At 35.5% G+C, this 21,380-nt stretch overlaps 1 protein-coding gene across 5 annotated transcripts in view; it reads right to left on the bottom strand.

The window, feature by feature from the left end:
- Positions 1-15,983: 15,983 nt before the first annotated feature.
- CARF (calcium responsive transcription factor) overlaps positions 15,984-21,380 on the bottom strand; it is a 50,998-nt gene continuing 45,601 nt past the window's right edge. For 3 of the 5 annotated variants that reach the window (XR_011650901.1, XM_071220687.1, XM_071220688.1), the window contains one exon: positions 20,865-21,331. Coding sequence is in view for 2 of the 5 variants with exons in the window: in XM_071220687.1 (XP_071076788.1) it covers positions 21,225-21,331 (107 nt within the window). In the remaining 3 variants the exon portion in view is untranslated. Of the gene's footprint in view, positions 17,410-17,864; positions 20,286-20,864; positions 21,332-21,380 lie in introns of those variants that run through there. The other 2 variants (XR_011650900.1, XR_011650899.1) reach the window with 2 other exon arrangements.

Here is a 21,380-nt window from a genome sequence, read left to right as displayed (position 1 = left end):
CACACTGTTTCTCAATGTTCCCCTCAGAAAATTTCAGGTGCACGTCAATCATCCAGGAATCTTGGTAACATGCTGATTTTGATTCAGTAGTTCTGGGATTCATGGGTCAGAGTTCTATCAAGCTCCCAGCTAATGCCAATGCTGCTGATCCACAGTCCACACTTTGAGTATTAAGATTCCCACTGTTATACAAGATGAATTTGGCTTTGGAGTGGTACTGATATATTTACATCCATCTACTCCCATTTTCTTCACCTTCCTTCCCCTTTATGTCTAGTGGCAAAGATATTAAAGAGATATAGTTTGTGAAACAAAACCAAATCAATGGCTACATGTAGGCATTGAATCTTCAAACATGACATCATTGCAGTTACATCTAGAAAGAGATAAACACATCATCTGGTGTGACACGTGGATGTTCCTGTTGGGACACGGAGAATGGCAGTATTTTATTTTTCATGCCCACATCACAGGATAAGGCCTCAGCTTTGTCACCAGTAAGAAAACTCCAGTGCTCTGACCTACCCTAGTTAACTCACAAAAGACGAATGCATGTAACCTGTGTGGCAGGTCCATCCTTTCTGTCCCACAGGAGGTCTCTAGCTATGCACTAAAGAGGAGAAAGTCAGGGAACTTATCTACATTGTCTCTGAGGAACCTGCTAGTTAATTTTCTTTTCCATCTAATGATTCTAATAGTGGGATAGGCTGGTAACCATTAAGCTTCTGTGAACAAGGATTATCCCGTTCTAATATCTCCTTTCCATTTTCTCTCAGATGAAATACACACTGGATTACAGCAAAGGACTAAGCAGTTCTTATGCTGAAGATTTCAAGTCTCCCAAAGATTACAGAGAGTTGGGGAGGGGGAGTTAGGTGTCATGTCTTTATTCAGTTAATTCCTTTTCTTATACCACATAAAAAGAAACAAGCACAATATTCCATGTAGGATTAATTAAGGCGTGTCTACTGGACAATGCCAATTCCCTTAGCTCTCACCACTCTCATCAGTTTCCCATGTGACCCTCCTCAAAGTCCTATCTTTAAGCTGTTCTCTTCCAATGTCTTCATTAGCCTCGCAGAGTAAGAGAGTGTGGGCCTCAGCCCCTTCTTGAGTCTGTCAAATTCTGCTGATGGCATCTGGGTTTCAGCTAGATGCCAACAGTCTTCCTCTGCTGAGGCTTCTGACAGCTCCCAGGAGAGGGAATAAGCTTTGGTTTTATGAGTTCAGTATAGTAACCACTAGCCATATGTAGTTATTGAACAATTTAGATGTGATTTCTGCAACTGAGAAATGAATTTTAGTTTTCTTTAATTTAAATAGTCACATGAGGTTACTGTACTAGACAGTGCAGCTCCAGAGATAATTTGAATTATAGGAAACACAGAGGATACAGGAACAAGTTAAATGATAATTTATTTAAAAATTACATCAAGGTCTAGAGGAGTTGACTTGCCCTGTACTGCATTGCTTGTTGTTAACAGAACTGGAACTATAACCCAAGACTCCTTAAGCCTAGGCTTTAAAAAAAAAAAAAAAAAAAAAAACCACTATATTGTGCGGCCTTTTTTAAGTCTACAGGATGAATGTAGAGCAGCATTTCTCAACCTCAGCTTATTAGCATTTTGGACTGGAGAATGTTTTGTTTGGGGGAGTTGTTCTGTGTGTTGTAGAATGTTTAGCAGCATCCCTGGCATCTACTCTGTAAAAGTCAATAGTATCTTCCAGTTGTGGCAACCAAAAATGTCGTCAGGCAAGGCAGAATATCCTGGTGGCAAACTAGGAGCAAAACTGCCCCCACCTGAGAACCTCTGGTTCTCAGGATTTTCTAATCCCATAAAAATGTTCGTCAGGACTCCCATGACAAGCAAGGTGAATCCAATTTACTTACTGCAATGAGAACTTCAAGAATGTGATCTTGTTTTAAAAGTGCAAATTAACTCAAGAGAGGGCTGCCTATCGGTGGCTGTCACTAGAATGGAGACTGAAAATCAACCATGCACATCATCACTTGTTGAGCACCTACTATGTACATAGTACTATGTACTTTACACGGTTTTTTTTTAAAAGTATTTTATTTATTTATTTTAGAGAGAAGGGAAGGGAAAAAGAGAGGGAGAGAAACACCGATGTGTGAGAGAAACAGCAATCGGTTGCTTCTTGCACGCCCCCCAACTGGAGACCTGGCCCACAAACCAGGCATGTGCCCTGACTGGGAATTGAACCAGCAACCTTTCAGTCCACAGGTCGGCACTCAGTCCACTGAGCCACACCAGTCGGGGTTTGCTTTACATCTTTTATCTCTAAGTCTCTAACTAACATTGCGAGGCAGATTGTATTCTTCTCATTTTACAGATTAGATAATATGGTTCAGAAAGTTTAAGAAACTGGCACAAGGTCACAAGGCTGGCTAGCAGAAGGAAAGGCAAGATTCACACAAATTAGCCATATGTGAACTTGACGCCCATGTACTTTCTACTTGGATACCCATCTCTCTAAAAACCTCTTTAGCAGTCAGGACTAAAAAGGCAGATCTGAAGTATTAGACTGAAAAAAGAATAGAAACAATATACAGAATTTGTAAAGAGCTAAAGGTATATTCAGTGGGGAATGTTGTAGGAGACAACCACCAAATAATTACTATGGTTAAGGCAGGCTTCCGGTACAGAGTCGTACCTGAGTAAGATCTTGAAGAGATGTTAAAATCTGGGTGTCCAGAAAGAAGAGGCAAATTAGGTAAAGGCTTAACTCCTCAGGAAATTCTCCTCCAAATTTTGAGGAGAATATAAGCAGTCTAGCTGAGGTGGAAGAAGGAAGGAGATGAGGTTGGGAAGATATAGTTTGCAACTAGGCCTGATTGCTGACTCAATGATTTAGATTTCATTCTGTACAAAATTAGGGGGTTTTAAGTAGGGACATGACAAGATTAAAACTATATTTATTGTTCTAGACCTTTGATATCTTTCCCAAGGCAACATGTAATCATACATTCCCCACAGCATACAAAATATAGTAATTAAAATTCAGTTGAAACATGAAAGGAAACCACTTTGCTTTCATATATAATGAACTTTCTACAGTGCCTGAGAAGTTAATTGAAAGTTAAGACTTCTACAGTCTACAATAGGGAAAAATTCTTTAATCAAAAAGAAAAAGGAAATTACAGAAAATTTTAATTTAAAAATTAGCATTTTTCTTTTTAAATTCTTATTTCCTGTGAAGAAAAGAAAATTTTGAGACTGGGAGAGATTTCTTATTCTAAGAGAGCAGTTTTCATGAACTTCAATTGCTCTAATTCAAATTCATGTTGTGTTAATATCTTTACTTGTTACGTAACAAGAATAGTTCTTTCTTAGAGCAATATAGTACTATAAGAATTAAAAAGAAAAAAATAAACTTTTGTGTAATCTCCACCCCATGTCTATTGTACCACCACGCATCTCTTCCCCACATTTTACACATTTGGGGACCCTAAAAAACAATTTATTTGTAAAAAATTGGTATATTTTTTCTATATGTTTAAACTTCAGTCACCTTCAAAGTATTCTCCACTTGATGCAATACACCTATCAAGATGTTTTTTCCACTGCTCAGAACAGTTTTTGAACTTGTAGATTTTGATGCCTTTTAGTACTTTTGCTGTTTTTTGCTTCTCCTCTTTCACACCGGCAAAATATTTCCCTTTGAGGACTTTTTTCATCCAGGGAAACAAACAAAAAAAAATCTCTCGGGGAGAGACTGTTGAACAGGGAGGGTGGAGCATAGGAGTCATGCTGTTTTTTGGTCAAAAACTGCTGAACACTCAGCACAGTGTGGGCAGGTGTGCTGGTAAATCACCCAAGAAATGGGTAAACATGTTTGAGTCTTCAAAGAAAAAAATCACTGAAACCCAATGCAGCCTCTCACAAAAACACCAGCTAGTACACTGATACAGATGGGTTCCTAGATCACTCACCTAGTGGGAGAAGCCTATACTAAAGGGGCCCGCCCTCTAGAAAACAATTCTGGTTTTTGGGGGTCCCCCCTCATATTTCTGACATTAGCATTCCTAGTAACCATATTTGGCATTGTTTCCAGTTTTTTGAATGATATTCTTAACTTGTATATTCATTTGATTTATTGGTTTTAGTTTTTATGTTTGATAAGGTGGGTTAATAATTATCAGCTTATTTGGAAATAAGGTTATGAGATCTAAAGCTCCAGTGGTAAACCACTGTAACTGTGACTCACAGGGCCTTTTTCATTTAACACCAAAACTGTAACAATAATCAAGTAGGAAACACTTAGAAAAACAGATCTCAGGTCAGAGAGTTCCTAGTTGTATGGACACTATGATACATAATAAAGGCAGTCAACTCAACAATGATTAAAACAAAAAGTGCTTCACAGTCTTTCAAAGACATTTCTTTAAAAAATCATTTCACTTTTCCTTTTTTATTATAATGGATTTAATAAAAGGGGGTAGATCTTTGCTTACTGAGTATTCCATTCTCATATTTACTTCCTGCCAAAAAGATCATTAGCTTTTGTTTATCACATGACTCATCATGATGAAACAAATTAGTAGATCAAGAAGATTATGGTTCCCAGCTGTGGAAAATAGTGCCCTAAAGAAATAAGTATGCATAAAACAAAAGCTTGTTTCAGTACAAATTAAGAGGGAAAATAGATGATTAAAGACAATTTTGTTCAATTTAGTGTTTTGTTTTGTTTTGTTTTGTTTTGTGGTTTTTAAGTTTCCAAATGAGAAATCAGCAGTCCCTGTAAGGGATATATCCTCAGTTTATAATTTTACAGATAGAAGTGGCATCACAAAAGCCACATTTTCTAATTTTCCTAATTATATTTTCTTATTGTTTGTAGTTACCCATTCAGTCCCATTAAAAACCTTAAGCAGTTATTCCACTTGACTAGATTATGGTAAAAAGGCAAGAAATTCTAAAAGCCAAATTAGACATTTTGTGTAGTATTTTATGCATTATAAATTTTATTTCTCATCAGTCAGTTGCAACAGTTATTAAAAATAATAGAAGCTATGGAAGCGATTGTAAATTGTAGATACCTGAGTGCCCAGTAACTGATCAGCTCAGTCAGCATATAGATAACATAACCAGCAACTTCCTTTTCTCTTTAGGTTCCTTATCCTCCCCTTTTCACAGCTTTTGCTTTAACGTGATGTTTTGGTCATTGCCAACCTTGCCCACTTCCTAGGCTGTGCCCCTAGGAATCCTGTTGGAGCACTGGTGGTTCAGGGGTAGAATTCTCACCTCCCTAGGAATCCTGTTATCTCTCTATCTCTCCATTCCTGTTCTTAACCACCTGTATAAATTAAGGAGTGAATTAAACTAATGTAACAGAGATACCATGAAATACAGTGGATTAAATAAGACAAGATTTTAAATCTTTCTCTTGTAACAACCTAAGAGTAGGTAAGCTATGCAGGTGGTAGGGCAGCTCAGTTCCACAGTGAGATTTGAAGACCCCCATTCTCTCCTTCTCATTGTTCTTCCAACCCCTAGGATGCTGACTTGTGCAACCAGCTCACAGGAAGGGAGAGAGAGGGAAATGAAGCGCCATGTCCTGTTAAGTAAGTGATGTAGACGTTGCACATCACTTCTCATATTCCACGGGCTGGACTTCAGTCAATGGCTGAATCCAGCTGGAGAGGATACTGGAAAATATTATTTCGTACATGGAGAAATTCCTATGCCAGTTTAGTACTAGGGAAAAATAAATCTGGGAGGAGGAAGGGGAAAAGTTGCAGTCTGCTGCACTACCTGACTCCCACTATCATAGGGATGGTTGGGCTTGGTTTGTTAGATTCTCTTATAATACCAATACTTCCAGAGACTAAAAACTATTAACTTGTATCTACATAACATTCTCCTAAAAGGTTCCTATAAGTCTTCTTATTCCAGAATTCTTGTGTAACATACTACCTCAAAACTTAGTGGTATAAAATAAACATTTTATTGTGCTCAAACCTTCTCTGCACCAGGAATTTGGACAGACCAAAGAAGGGATGGCTTATCTCTGCCTCACAGTGTCTGGAGTCTCCGCAGGGAGACTCAAAGGATAGGAGTGAATCCGTGGCTGAGGACTGAGACAATCTGGAGACATCTTCATTTCCACGTCTGAAAGTTGGTGCTGGCTGTTGGCTCCCGACTTCCGCTGAAATGTCGATATCATACCAACCTGGAGCCTTTACATTTAGTCTATCTGCATGGGCTACTTTAGGCTTTCTCACAGTGGTTTCTTAAACAAGAAACAAAAAGCACTAGTCATGAGGGGGGAAATTGATATAACTTCATTAGGCTTAAGAAAACCTGTTCCTCAAAAGCACCATAGAAAGAGAGTGAGATAATATTTTCCCTGGAATGGGAAAAAATATTTGCAATGCATATATTGATAAAATACTCTTTTTTGGAATATATGAAGAATTCCAGTAAATAAGTAAACTATCTAAAAATTTGTAAATGGGGAAAATATTTGAAATGGCCGTTCACAGTTAGGGAAATACAAATGATGAACAAATACTAAAAAGTATTCAAACTCAGTTGTAATTAAGGAAACACAAAATTAAAACCACAATTAAAAACCACTACATACTTGCTATCTTTGCAAAAATTAGGAAGTCTGGCAATAAAAAGTATTGTTAAAGATATGAAATAACTGGAATTGTTAGTGACAGTATACATTGGTATAATCAGTTTGGAAATCAGTTTGGCACTATCTGGTAAAGCTAAAGATGTGAATATCCAATAACCCACCAACCACTATTTTGTATATGAACTGCAGAAACTATGCATATGTGTACCAGAATATAGGTACCACATATATACCACATGTACATATCTGTACATACTTGGACATCAATCTATGTATTTCACCAATTTAACAGACTGAGGCAGAAAGACCACATAATCATTTCAGTAGATGCAGTATGTGACAAGATTCAACATCCATTCTAAATATAAACTCTTGGCAAACTAGAGAAGATCTGAAATATAAAGTGCTCTGAGTGTATATGAACTACGGAATGTAATGCTTGCTTTTTAATTTAGATTTCCTCTGAACTATTGGTATACAAAATCTAAGGTAGTATCTCAGGGCCAATGTTCCTTAAAGATTTTGCTTCTATTTATTACAACTATATAACATTAAATATTTTTACAAGGGGTTTCAAAGGTCAAGGTGGTTGAAAATAAAATAAAGTGTTACTACGACTTTGGAATAAATATGGTTACCACATTAATATATTAATACATATTCTAAAGTACCTTATCTGAAGGATCACCTTTTCATTTATACATGAGAATTCTTTACATTGGCAGGTAGCATACTTTCCTTATGGTAATTTTGATAGTTCATGAATTGTTTAATTTAGAGTCAAATCTGGTTATAACACAAGCCTTGGAGAGGTAGCTCAGTTGGTTAGAGCATCATTCAGATATGCCAAGGTTGTGGGTTCGATCCCCAGTCAGGGCACACACAAGAATTAGCCAATGAATGCATAAATAAGTGGAAAAACAAATCAATGTTAATGTTTCTCTTCTCTCTCTCTTTCTCTCTTTCTCCCATCAATAAATAAAAAAATTTTTAATGTGGTTATAACACAGACTTTGGAGTAAAAAAAATCTTGGTTTTAGACCTTTGATTCTTGGTTTCCTAGTTATATGATTGTGGGTAAGGTATATAATCTCTCTGAGTTTGTTTTTCTTCCATAAAATTGAGATAATAATACCCAGGTCAGTTGTGAGGATTAACTGATAAATAAAAAGCATCTGGCACTCAATAAATATTATGCATCATTATATTTTGGAGCTAGGTTAAGTAAATATATGTGAAATGAATAACACCTTTACTTTCCATCATTGCTGATAGTCCAAATAATGCATAGCTTGCGTAAGGGTAGAGCAGGCAAATTAAAAAGAAAAGTACATGTTGCTAGGTAGCAAGTCATTATGTAATTCTTCCTTTTAAATGACTTTTAAAAAAAAATCTTCACCCAAGGATATATTCTGTTGATTTTAGAGATAAAAGAAGGGAGAGAGAGAGAAACATCAGTGTGAGAGACAAACATCGATCTGTTGCTTCCCACACACACCCGGAACAGGGATCAAACCACAACCTAGGCATATGCCCTGACCGGGAATCAAACCTACAATCTTTTGGTGTACAGGGTGACACTCCAACCAAGCCATCCAGCCAGGGCTAAAATGACTTTTTGAAACACTAAAGCTTATATTGTACATTACATGTACAATTATTAAAAAAAACAAGTGATTAAACGTCATTCACTGTGTGTTTAACTTTGTACCTATGTACAAAGTACATACAGTTCTTCACAAGTGAATATAATTCCTCTTTCATAACAAGTGATTCAGTTGTTCTGCTAATTTTCTCTTTAAAATAAATGCTTTCAGGCTTGCATTATGAGCAGAAATACTGCAAAGCTAGGGAAAGTAAAGAAATTTGAGAATTCTAAGATTTAATGGTTGTGACTTATCTAACGTCGAATTTTAAGATTACTCAGCTAAGTATCAGAAGACTACTTTAAGTGACTATGTCTATATAACTTCAGTTCCAAATGATTTAACCTGTAATAAGCATGCCGTTTATTCCCTGCAATTTAGTGTTCTCAGCTATAAAATAGGAAAATAACACTTATATTGGGTTCTATCACAGAAATTTTATGTAGAAAATTAATGTAGAAAATCACAGTCTAGAGTAAATTTTTATAATAAATTCCGTAATACATTTAGTAACTATATTATTATGTAAATATAGTAAGTGCTGATATATTTCACAAAATACTATCTTATTCGTTTGTTTTATACCTATGAAATTTTAACTACTTGATTCATATTCATTGATCTAAATAATTTTGCCCTTCTTTTCAGTAAAATACTCTAGTGTTTCAAGTATAAATGTTTCTCAAACTTCCGTAACATTGAGAGTTGAGAAAAGGAAAAAAAAGAAAAGATACTTCTATACTGAAATTTTTTTTAACAAGTAGCTGACTTCCTGTTAAAGTTCATGACCCACAATTACTGTTGTTAAACAAACGACTCCATGCTGCTCACCCGTGTGATACCACTTTATCACAAATCAACCTCTCTGTGACCTTCAAGTTTTCTGTGATTTCAATTTTGGATTCCTAGTTTATTTTACACATACATATATTTACATATATATTATATAGATATTTTTAATATCCCATAAAATGCTAACCTGAGTGACTATTTTATTTATTTTGTTTTTATCTTTATTGTATTTTTTCCATTGCCATTTAATTCCCTTACACCCCCTTCCCCCAGCAATCACCACAGTGTTGTCCATGTCCATGAGTCCTTTTTCCTCAATCACTGCATCCCCTAACCTTCCTCCTACCCTACTACCTGTCATCTGCCTGACTCAATGCAATAAAAATATTTTAATTTAGTGGATAATGCACTGAACATTTTAAAGTGCACCTGGGTTATAGCTCTAAATTTGACATTAACTATATGACTCTGGAAAAATTTTTACCCTCTCTGAGCCAAATTCACTGATATGTTTCTTTTTTTAAAGCACAGGATCTGATTTCCAAGGTGTGTTTTAGGTCTAAAAATGTTATGATCTAGACACAGAGAGCAAACTGGTGGTTAGCAGAGAGGAGGGGGGACTGGGTGAAAGAGGTGAAGAGATTATGAAGTATAAATTGGTAGTTACAAAATAGTTATGGGTATGTAAGTAAAGCATGGGGAATATAGTCAGTAATATTGTGATAACTATGTACGGTGCCAGTTGGGGTACAGGAAATATCGAGGGGAACACTATGTAAAGTATATGATTGTCTAACTACTAAGCTGTATACCTGAAACCAATACAAAATAAAATTGAAAGTAAAAACAAACTTATAATCCACTATTATTTATTTTGATACCCCTGATAAAGTATAACTCTCTTCCATCTATTCTAGTTTAATGGTTTGTACAAATATGATGGATTAGTTCCAGAATATTAGTAAACTTGAGGAGGTCTGGATTAGAATTTTAGGGTTAGAATTAACTTTATTGACCATCAGCTGTTATCCAATTATACAGCCTGAGGCCAGGGAGAGTAGCTAACTCATCATCACAAAACAGAAAAACTGAAAACCAAGCACCTAAAGTATAAAAATCTCCCTGAGCTAATTATTAAAATCAATGATTTCCAAAACTATTCCTTCTACATATCAAAACATTTTTTTTGATTTAGAAACTCTTTGAATAAAGTAAATGCCATGAACTTAGTAATACTTTAAAATTACTACATACTTTTATTAATGCAGTTGGGCAAATAATTTTATATACATATATGCAAGTCATATTATTTGGTTAAAGTCAATGCTAGCCCTGGCTGGTGTGGCTCAATGGACTGAGTGCTGGTCTGCGAACCAAAGGGTCACAGTTCAATTCCCGGTCAGGGAACATGCCTGGGTTTGGGGCCAGGACCCCAGTAGGGGGCGCATAAGAGGCAACCACACATTGATGTTTCTCTCCCTCTTTCTCCTACCCTTCCCCTGTCTCTCTTAAAAAAAAAAAAAAAAAGAAAAGAAAATGCTAGATTCTCAGATCCCTCTGATCAATGTACAACCCCTCAGGAGTCTAAGCCAAACCGGTAGGGAACTACTGATAAATACAATTAACAAATATACACAGAAAGAAGCTAATTTCAATGTACACTAAAAGTTCAAAGTAATATTTCAAATTGTACCTTCAAATGTTGGCTGGCACTTTACAGAATTTTCTCCTTCAAGTTTCAATTTCTCTTTTGTAAAATAAAAACAGTAATTGAAGCTTATAGGACTGCTATAAAGATTGAGAGATAATTATGTAAAAACACAATGTATACTATATAGTAGATATTCAAATAATATCAGTTCCTTTCCCTATGCCCTATGCATACTGAAAATTACCATGGTCAAATAGGAACAGAACCTGCAAAACTTATGTGTCAGGAAATGTAATGATACAGAATGAGAAAGGAAATGAAAGATTTACTAACTACAAAATCTGCATCAGACCCATATAGTGAACAAATTGTTCCATTAAAAAGCTTTTTATTGCTAGTCTGCATCCAGTCCCTGCTGACAGATTTTCCACATAATTAGAAGTATTATCAACACTGGGGCCCAAGTGGGTAGTTTCCACAAGTCATGGGCTCTACAGAGGCAAGATATTTCAAAGAACCACTGTATTCTATCACTCATCCTCTCTCTCTCAGGTTGCAGATGAAGAAACTGAGGACCAGCGAAATAAAGTGACTCACCCAATATCACTCAGCTAAGTAAGTGGCAGAACTAGTTCTTGCTCCTACTATTTCACAGCAATTTCACGTATCTTACAAACTACTTATCTGGCCAGCACCCATTGCTGAGTTTTCTGTTATAATTTACCTCCTGTAAAATACTTTTAACCAAAGGGTATAGACAAAAATAGAATTAATTGGAGATAAAATTGCAGAGCAGGTTTAGGTGAAATCAGAAATAACCAATTACAGCTACATGAAATCCTTGATCATTTTAAACTACCTTTATCCTCCTTTATATTTTTTAAACTAGAAGTGAGTAAAGCACTAGCTTCTGTGCTTACTACTACAGAGTTAAAATCTATGGAACTGGAAACTCTAGTGTAATTAAAAATTAAAATGACTTCAGTGTTTCCACGGAAATAAAGACCTCATGAATAAACAATCACTATTATGCAATTGATTTAGAAGTCTCACTTTGAAAGCCACAATTGTTTTACAGTTACTACAAGCTAATGTTTTTGTTTTGGTCTTGCCCATATACCTTGGATAAGTTCTTCTTGAAGGTCTAAATATACCCATGGTTTTTATTAATATAAGACTAATAAACATTACAATCTATTTTCAGATGTTAATCAGATCTAAAGAGAGGCTCTTTTAAGACAGTTGATATATTTACATAATTCTAGTCATCTTTTCTTTTTTTTTAATGTCGAGATCTAATTGGCCTTATTAAGCGATTCATGAATGGGGCAGCACCCCTTCTGCCAACTGCAAGGATGCTCTGGCCATCTTTTTAAAGCCAGAATTTATACTGCCACTTTACCATACTTTAGGTAAAAGAAAAATAAGTGAAAAGTTACATTATTTATTAAATCAAAAATTGAATAATGTATTAAAAAGAAAAAATTGACAGTGTGAGGTAGTTTTAAAAAAAGACTAGAAAGCAGAAATAATTTCCCAAAATATTTTATAATCAAGTTTAGAAATCTGATGCCCCTTACTTGGAGAGGGGTATTATATGTAAATATGGTATATTAAGGGACATTTAGACTGGAGTTGCCTTATATTGTAACGCCTCTTAGAGAGCTCTGTTTATAACACTGAATATGTATTATTTTTTGATTGAGAGACTGAAAAGATTGCTTCAGATAGCACCTAATCTGACATACTTACTACCCTGACAGTTTCTCACAGGTTCCAAAGTGGACTTAGTTGATCAGTCTGAAGCAATCTTGGTGTTCTTTTTAAATATTTGGCCATTTTTCCTGCTCTAGCTAAACAAATGTTGGAGGGCCGCAGGGCTAGATTCTGAACATTCTTCTCTTATCTACGCCTTATTCTCCCCAGATAGGTCTGTTTCCTAGTTTTAAATACCATCCATATGTTGATAAATCACAGAGACGTTTCTCTCCAATTCTGACCTCTAGACTTGTATCACTACATGCCTACTTGTTTCCATTTGGAAGTAAAATTAGCCAGGTCCAAAAGATAGCTGTTGCTTTTCCCTTCCAAATCCATTCCCTCCATCAGTTTTCCTCAACTCAGTAAAACTCTCCACCATTCATATAGTTGCTCTTAAGCTAAAACTGTAGGGTCAATTCTTCATTCCTCCCCTTCCTTCGTAACACCATCCCTGCACCTGCTCCCCAACAGCCAACCAATCAGCAAGTCCTGCTATTTCTACGTCCAAAATATATCCTGAATTTGTCCATTTCTCTTTGTTTCCTGCATCACTTATCACTCTAGCTCCAAATTACATTAAGCTCTCACCTGTGCAATTGCAATAACTGCCTAAATTTGCTCCCCATTTCCATTTATGTCCCTCTACAATACATTCTCCTACAACATAAAAACCAAGGTATATCGCTGCTCCTCTAAAAATCCTCTGATGGTTTCTGTTGTATTTAGAATGAAAATGGCCCTGGCTAGTGTGGCTAAGTGGATTGAGTGTCAGCCTGCGAACCCAAAGGGTTGCTGGTTCGATTCCAAGTCAGGGCAGATGCCTGGGTTGTGGGCCAGGCCCCCCGTGGGGGGTGTACGAGAGGCATCCACACATTGATGTTTCTCTCCCTCTTTCTCCCTCCCTTCCCCTCTCTAAAAACGAATAAAATCTTTATAGAATGAAACTGATCCTATGATTACTATGGGCTCTAAGCCTTCTGCACCTCTCTGACCTCATGTGATATCATCTTTTCTCTTGCTCTGTAAACTTACGCCACACTGCCTTCTTTCTGCCCTTTAACCTTTTTTCCACCTCAAGGCTCTTCCATTCACTGCTCCTTCTACCTGTGAAACTCTTCTCCCTGCTTTTTGAATGATGGGTCCTTTGCATCTGGTGAGTGCTCTCTTCTTGAAAATATCATCAAAATAAGCTGTTGATAAAGCAAAACTAAGTTTTCTGATGAATGCAGTAAGGAAGAATAATACCTTGACAAATCTTAACAGTGTCACTAAGGGGGAAGGTCAACGATGAGAGGCTTATGCAATTTGGGAGGTCTAATTTGACTTTTTAATGTGAAGACCTGATTGGTGTTGGATAAAGTCTGCAAAGCTGATGGGGAAATCTCAAGTCAAAGTCATCCATCAAAGAGTCCTCATAGAAATGAGCCTGTCTTAGTACTTTTGCCATGTTCAGCCATTGGCTGGGAGCAGCTGGTGAGAAGCAATAGTTTCTGCACAAGCACCATGGTAGATCCAGAGGACAAAGGCTGAGCCATTAGTCAATTACTCCGCCTGTAGCAAGAGCTCTGAGTAGCTTATTTTCACAGCTGCCATAGCCCACCCATTAGCTGAACAAATTTCTCTCTTCCCACAGGTACAGGATGCAGGTCTTCCATGGTTTTTGTGAGCCTGTCTTCCTGAGAGGTAACTCAGGAGAGACCTCCGCCAATGCAGTTGGTCTTTGTGGAGTTACAACTGGTACTCGTGACCTACCTCTTCCAGTAGCTATTCTAATTTCCCTCACCCTCAGCTATCACCTCATCAGGTCCTGGTGGCTTACTGGAGGTATGACTCAAATGTCAGCTCCTGAAGGAAGGGTCTGAATCATCATATTGTCCTTATGCTGACATCACTGAATGTGTCCATTCAGTCACAATAGGGGTTGGGAGTACTAAAAGGGTGCACAAAAGGATCATCTGGGTTCCACATGTAGTCCTACTTCCTCCTGCTGAAAGTGTCATTCACCCCTGCAAGAATGCTGATGCTGCTTCTTACCTGCTGGTGTCTGAAGAAAAGGGATTCAAAGTGCACTGACAGCAGCCATATCTTGTAGTTCAAAAACAAGCAAACAGCCCTGACTGGTATTGCTCAGTGGACTGAGTGTCCTCCTACAAACCAAAAGGTTGCCTGTTTGACTCCCTGTCTGGGCACATGCCTGGGTTGTGGCAAGTGCCAGGATGGGCAGTGTGTGAGAGGCAACCTATCGATGTTTCTCTAGTGCATTGATATTTTTCTCCCTCTCTTTCTCCCTTCCCCTCTCTCTAAAAGTAAATAAATAAAATCTTTAGGAAAACAACAACCCCAAACAGCCCTGGCTGGTATGGCTCAGTGAACTGGGTGCTGGCCTGTGAACAGACGGGTAGCCAGTTTGATTCCCAGTCAGGGCAAATGCCTGGGTTGCGCGCCAGGAGCTCGAAAGGCAACCACACATTGATGTTTCTCTCCCTCTCTTTCTCCCTTCCCCACTGTCTAAAAATAAATAGGTAAAATCTTTTTAAAAAATCTTCAAAATGACTGAGCAAGTAGAGCAACAAATCTGTATCAAATGTTGCATTAAGCTTGAACATTCCTCCATGGAAACCATTCTGATGATTCAGAATGCCCCAGCTATGGGCAACTGGTGATTGGCAGATTCTGTACGACAACGTGCCAGCTCATACATCAAGTCTCGTGCAGAGGTTTTTGGCAAAATGTCAAATCACCCAGGTGACTCAGCCCCCCTACAGCCCATATTTGGAGCCCACAACTTCGGGCTTTTCCCAAAACTAAAATCACCTTTGAAAGGGAAGAGATTTCAGACTGTTGATGAGATTCAGGAAAATACAACAGGGTAGCTGATGGCGATTAGAATGTGTGAGGTCCCAAGGTACCTACTTTGAAGGAGACTGAGGTGTCATTGTCCTATGTACAATGTTTTTCATATTTCTATCTTCTTCAATAAATGTGTTGATTTTTCATTTTAACATGGCTAGATACTTTCTGGACAGAACTTGCATGACCAAGTCATTCCACTCCTAGATATCTACCCAATAGAAATGAAAGCACATGTCCATACAAAGGCTTTTACACAAATATTCATAGCAACTTTATTTGTAACAGCCAAAAATTGTAAACAACCCAGATGCCCACCAACAGGTGAATGAATAAACAAATTATGGTACTGTCGTACAATAGGATACTACTGAGAAATAAAATGGAATGAATTGTTTATCCTGTGACATAGATAAATCTCAAAATAACTATGCTGAGTGACAAGTCAGATAAAAAAGATTCATACTATATGATTTAATTTTTATAAAATTATAAACAAATTGATCTTTAGTGACAAAAAGCAGATCCATGTGTTTGGCAATGGTGGGGTGGGCTTTGGAAGAAGGGAGAAGTGGAGATGATTACAAAGGAACATTAGGAATCTTCTGGGGGGTGATGGATATGTTCATTATCTTAACTGTGATGGTTGCATATATGTGTATATATATATATATATATATATATATATATATATATCAAAACTCATCAAATTGTACGTTTAAATATGTGCATTTTATTTTATGTCCATTATACTTCAGTAAAGATATTTAAAATAAAAACTGCTGGTATCTGCCTCCCACTCTTTCCTCTGGTTTTAGAATTCATTTTTTTAACATATAATTAACATATAACAGTATTTAGGTTTAAGGTGTACTATATATATATTTATTGATTTGAGAAAAAGAGAAGAGGGAGAGAGAGAGATCAATTTGTTGTTTCATTTAATTAATGCATTCATTGACTGTTTCTTGTACGTGCCGGCTGGGGATCGAACCCACAACCTTGGTGTATCAGGATGACACTCTAACCAACTGAGCTCCCCAGCCAGGGCTAAGGTATACAATATATTGATTTTATAATTTATGTATTACAATATGATTACCATCATAGTGCTGGCTAACATCTCTCTCATCACAAAATTATTTTTTCATGGTGAGAACAATTAAGACCTAGTGTCTGACACTTTTGAAATTTATAACACAGAACTGTTGACTATAGTCGTTATGCCACACATTAGATCAAAACCAGGAATTTGGTTGTAAGTTCTTACCCCTAGACAATATCTCTCCTGCACTCTTATACCTATATCACATTCTCAAAGGTTTTCCATAGTAACCAAGGAATGTATTTAGTTTTCTCATTAATCAGTATAGGATCCATTAATAACTGAGATTTTTTTTAATTCTGATTTTTTCCTGAAATTTTAAGAATTAACTCAGCAACAACTATTTCTATTATTTAACAATAGAATTCATAGCTAACACGTATATGGCAAAAGAATACTAAGGCTTTGCCATTGTGACTACATTAACTAAGTGGAACTGCAGACACTTAGATATCCAAACAATATACTATTTAAAATGTCTAAGAAATCTAGAAGACAAATATCAGGTCCAATACTTCTTAAAGGAATGCTCATGTCAATTTTAATTGTTTAGGGCAGCATTCCCCAAAGTGTATCTAGAGGAACACTTTTATATAATAAAAGTAATCTTTGAGACTGTACAGAGTTCTTTAACTCAGGACTCCTCAGAACTGTTTTGTGCCAAGTAATACTATGTTCAGTATTGGATGAATTTTTTCTTGAGGTCATTCTCATCTTTAATAGAACTATTAGAATCTTGTTAACTCAATATGAGATCAAGAGAAGATAAGAAATTATTTTCCAAATAATTTTTGCTCCCCCCATCCCAGATGATTATTGCCAGCAGAAAGCATCAGGAGGAGAATTCCAAGGGCTGAGTGGTAAATTACCTGGCTTCTATGGAGGTGTAGTCATCATCTCAGAGTCATCATCTTCTTTTCCATTCTGCTTCAGAAAGGGTCTTTGATTTTTATCCTGATGGTGAAATGGTTTTCTAACCCAGTAAGAGGTCAGCACTAAAGCAGGAATGAAAAAGGAATCCCTTTCTCTCCAAACTCGCACTGCTATGTGACTGACAATTCTCTGCTTGAACATTTCCTCCAGAAGGGCCAAACCACATGAATTCTAAATACATTTTGCTCTATGAAGTAACACTGTTAACAAGAAGTTCTTGAATGGTTTGTCTTTTCTTCTTTGTCCCTGATAACAACAAAGTAACACCTACTAACTGAGTATAGTTGGATAGTTTTGTATTTCAAATATGATAAAATAAATGCTGTGTAATGCTTTAAAAAAATAAAATAAAATAAAATGTCTAAAGCCTAAATCAGCTGATGGAGTAGAGTAAATATAAGTCCCCCTTCTGGAGGAAGAAAGATTTTCAATGGTCCCAAAAAACAGGCAGAATGGAATTTGGAAAAAAAAAAAAAAGCAAAGAGCAAAACAATTAATGATCCCTCCTTTTAACATAAAGCTGTACTTGAAAATGTCACAGTACCAAAATGTGGGGGGAAAAGACTGACTTACACCTTTCTTCACACATTGTTTTAAAATGTTGAAGGTGGGCTGAGTTGAGAGTGCTAAACGCATATATATCCCCAAATGCAATAACAGGAGTTACTGGTAGTTATGCTTAAAAACTTTCAGGTTCTAAATTGAACATAAACGTACAGTCAAAATTTTCAGATATTAGAGTATTTATTCAGCATCTTCAAGATGAACAAAACCACTACTATCCCCAGGAAAGTATAAAAAGAAAACTAACAAGTTTAAGGTGGGGGGGGACACACTGTATTTTAATGAAAAAATTACATTATAACAAGGACTATATACATTAAATTACTATATATATATATATATACACATACATATATATATATATATATATATATAGTATATATATATATACACACACACTTTTAAAAACTTTTTAAAAAGTCCTGGTACAAATTAAATGACATCTTTCTCATACTCACATGATTAAGTAGGCATTTTGACAGAATATAAAGATGAAATACAAGCTTGCAGGGCTCCAAATTAGAAACTTCAATGCTGGGACAGATCCCAAAATCTGATTTCTATCACTTTCATGACTTTTAGAAAATATTTACATAGTATAAGACTTACAAGCTTTTTCTTTTAAGTATGTTAACTGCTTACACAGAATATTAGTACTGAGGAAAATGTCCAACATGGCTGTGTTTATCTATAATTCATTGTAGTAAATATAAAGTTCACTTGGAGACTTGGAACATAAAAACTACAATGAAGAAACAAGCTCATCTGTAATTATGAATTTCTAAGTGCTTATTTTGAATGTCCAACTGACTACTACAGATACCACACCTTGTAACACATGATACAAAAGAGCACTTCTCAGACTTTGCTGTAGAGCTGTTAGGAGAATGCTGAATATAGATACTGAAAACTTTATGCACTTGTATTCAGTACCCTATGTATTTTAAAAATAACTAAATATTTAAAATACGTAAACATACTTTCTAAAAAGTGATGCTAAGCACCTTTAAAATACAATACTGATACATTGTGACTGAACATGCATTTAGAGGACAAATGAACTTTTAAAAACTAATTTACAAACCATTTTTAAAGACCTACTCATTGAAATACTTACATGAAAATATGAAAATATTGATAGTTCCAGTTTCTACCTAAAAACCAAAAGAGTATATAATTAGGGATTTAAACTTCCTTCATGCTTTTTTTTGTTTGTTTTTCATCCATGGGGAGGATGCATGGTAAATTTTTGTGCTCATGTTAAAAAAACAAACAAACCAGTACCAGAAAAGATATTCATGGAGAATGATGTGAAAGAAATAATTTTAAACTATGTTTTGTTCTTGATCAAGTGTCAAAGTCTGAATCCTTGGACATCTCTCATCCTCATCCGAAACTGACTAAAGTTTGTATCTTAACAAGCATTTCTCCTTAGCAACTCAACATCAAAAAATAAAGGAATGTTTCCGAAGAAATATAGCTCAATTGGTAAAATATTTAATAATCAATTATTTTCATTAATGAAAGGTGATGGTCTATTATATAAAATCTTTAAAAAGTTTCCATAAAAACTAGAAATAACAAATGAAAAAATAGTGCCTACAATGCAACACTAAACTATAAATTAATTTGGACTTATTCCCTTTAAGTATACACAGACTAAGAGAAATCTGCGTTTGAGGTAATTAATAGTTGTGTTTAACTTAGCATAACATAACAGATTTGGCAGCCTAACTCTATAAACGCCAGCAGCAAATATTTTCATTCTTAGGAAAATGATAAGCAAGTCTTATTAAAAATCACATTTGTAACTGAATATTAACTTTGCATTAAATGTTTAAATAATAAATTTTATATTAAATAGGATATAAATCTAAAGGACAAAGAATTTTTTAATTCCACCCACTTCTAATATAACAGTGTTTTATAATGATATATATTGTATACTGGAAACTATTAAAGTGAATTTAGAATGGGAGATTAGACTTAGAAAAGCCAAAAAAACCTCATATTTGTATAAAGTATTATTGTTAAATTTTGCATTATATTCCACATGCTTTGAATATTAAACATTAAAATCCATTTGAAATCCTTATTGCTTTTAAATATATCCACAAATGGTCTCTGGGGGGGGTAGGTGTGGGAAGGAGGTCTTCAAGTTGATTTCTTAACAGTTACAACTGATGTTTCTAGTTTACCAAACTTCTAGAAAACAGAAGCTTATATTCAGTATTTGAAGTAAATATACTTACTCAACAAGCAAATACATATAACACATCAGTTGTTTTAAAGTTTTAATGTAAACTAAATTTTAAACTGTAAGTACTTACCTTGAAGTACTCTAAATTCGAATACCATCATTTCAGTAAGAACTCTGGCATAAAAAAATAAATACAACTCAAATTCTTTTCTAACCAGGGCTGAATCTTCAATATAAAACAGGAAAAAAATCCTCTCCTGATATCAAAAAATTCCCCAAATTATCTGTAAACAACCTGAAATTTTATTATTCTTTCAGAATTCTCTCAATTTCTACATTTTTCTACCCATAAGTAGAATTGTACTACAATACTGCATAAATCCATGCAATATACATTTATTTCTGTTGTTTGATTAATTCGAGTTAAAATTCTCAGTACTTACCAAGATCCTTTACATCTCTACTAGATGACCATACCATTAGTACGCTATTGGTTTGTAGTCACAAGTATAAAAATCAGAATGGAAGAAACTAGAATGGAATTACACAGTTTCCACAGATATCAATGCTGGGCTTTGTGTTATGAAGTAAAATCTATTGTTTTATCTTTCCAAATGAGACAGATTACAAATCTTCTCTCATCTGTCTGCCAATGTAAAAAATTTTTTCACAACTTTAAACAGGGAATAAGTTCTTTTAGAAATGAAAAAAAAAGTCATCACACACACACATACACAGTTTTGGGGTTTTTGTTTGTTTTTTTTTCATTTTTTAAGAGCCAAAATGGGTAGTCCAGGAGATAAGTTCGATAACTATTTGTGTTCAGGCTATATTACCATGGAATAAGTTCAAATGATCTTTTGAAATACTGGCCTTATCAGGCACTCAAAAAGCATAGGAATTATATAAAATAAGAGGTGTAAAATATCTCTTAAGATAAAAATATGGAATTGGTAACAAATATATCAGTTTTAAATCAAAGTTGCTTATTGAACCAGTCTTCTGTCCACTTATCACACTGCCGAGTGTAACAATATTCACCTTCTTTTCTATGACATCAGAAGTCAGCAGAGTTGTACGATTATGAAAAGCTTCAATAATTTAGGTAGCAGATCATTTCTTACAGTCCAAATGTTTTTTTGCTTCCATCGACAAGGCTGGTTCTTTGGGTTCTTGCTTAACTTGGTTCACAGAAAGGGTACCTTCTGGATTTTCTTCAACTTTAAAACCAAACATAAAAGAAAAACCATGAAGGTTAATGTAAACTGT

This window comes from Desmodus rotundus, chromosome 2 (assembly GCF_022682495.2).
Source record: "Desmodus rotundus isolate HL8 chromosome 2, HLdesRot8A.1, whole genome shotgun sequence".
In the NCBI taxonomy this organism is placed as follows: domain Eukaryota; kingdom Metazoa; phylum Chordata; class Mammalia; order Chiroptera; family Phyllostomidae; genus Desmodus; species Desmodus rotundus.
The sequence above is the reverse complement of the archived record's forward strand: the minus strand, read 5'-3'. Positions and strand labels throughout refer to the sequence as shown.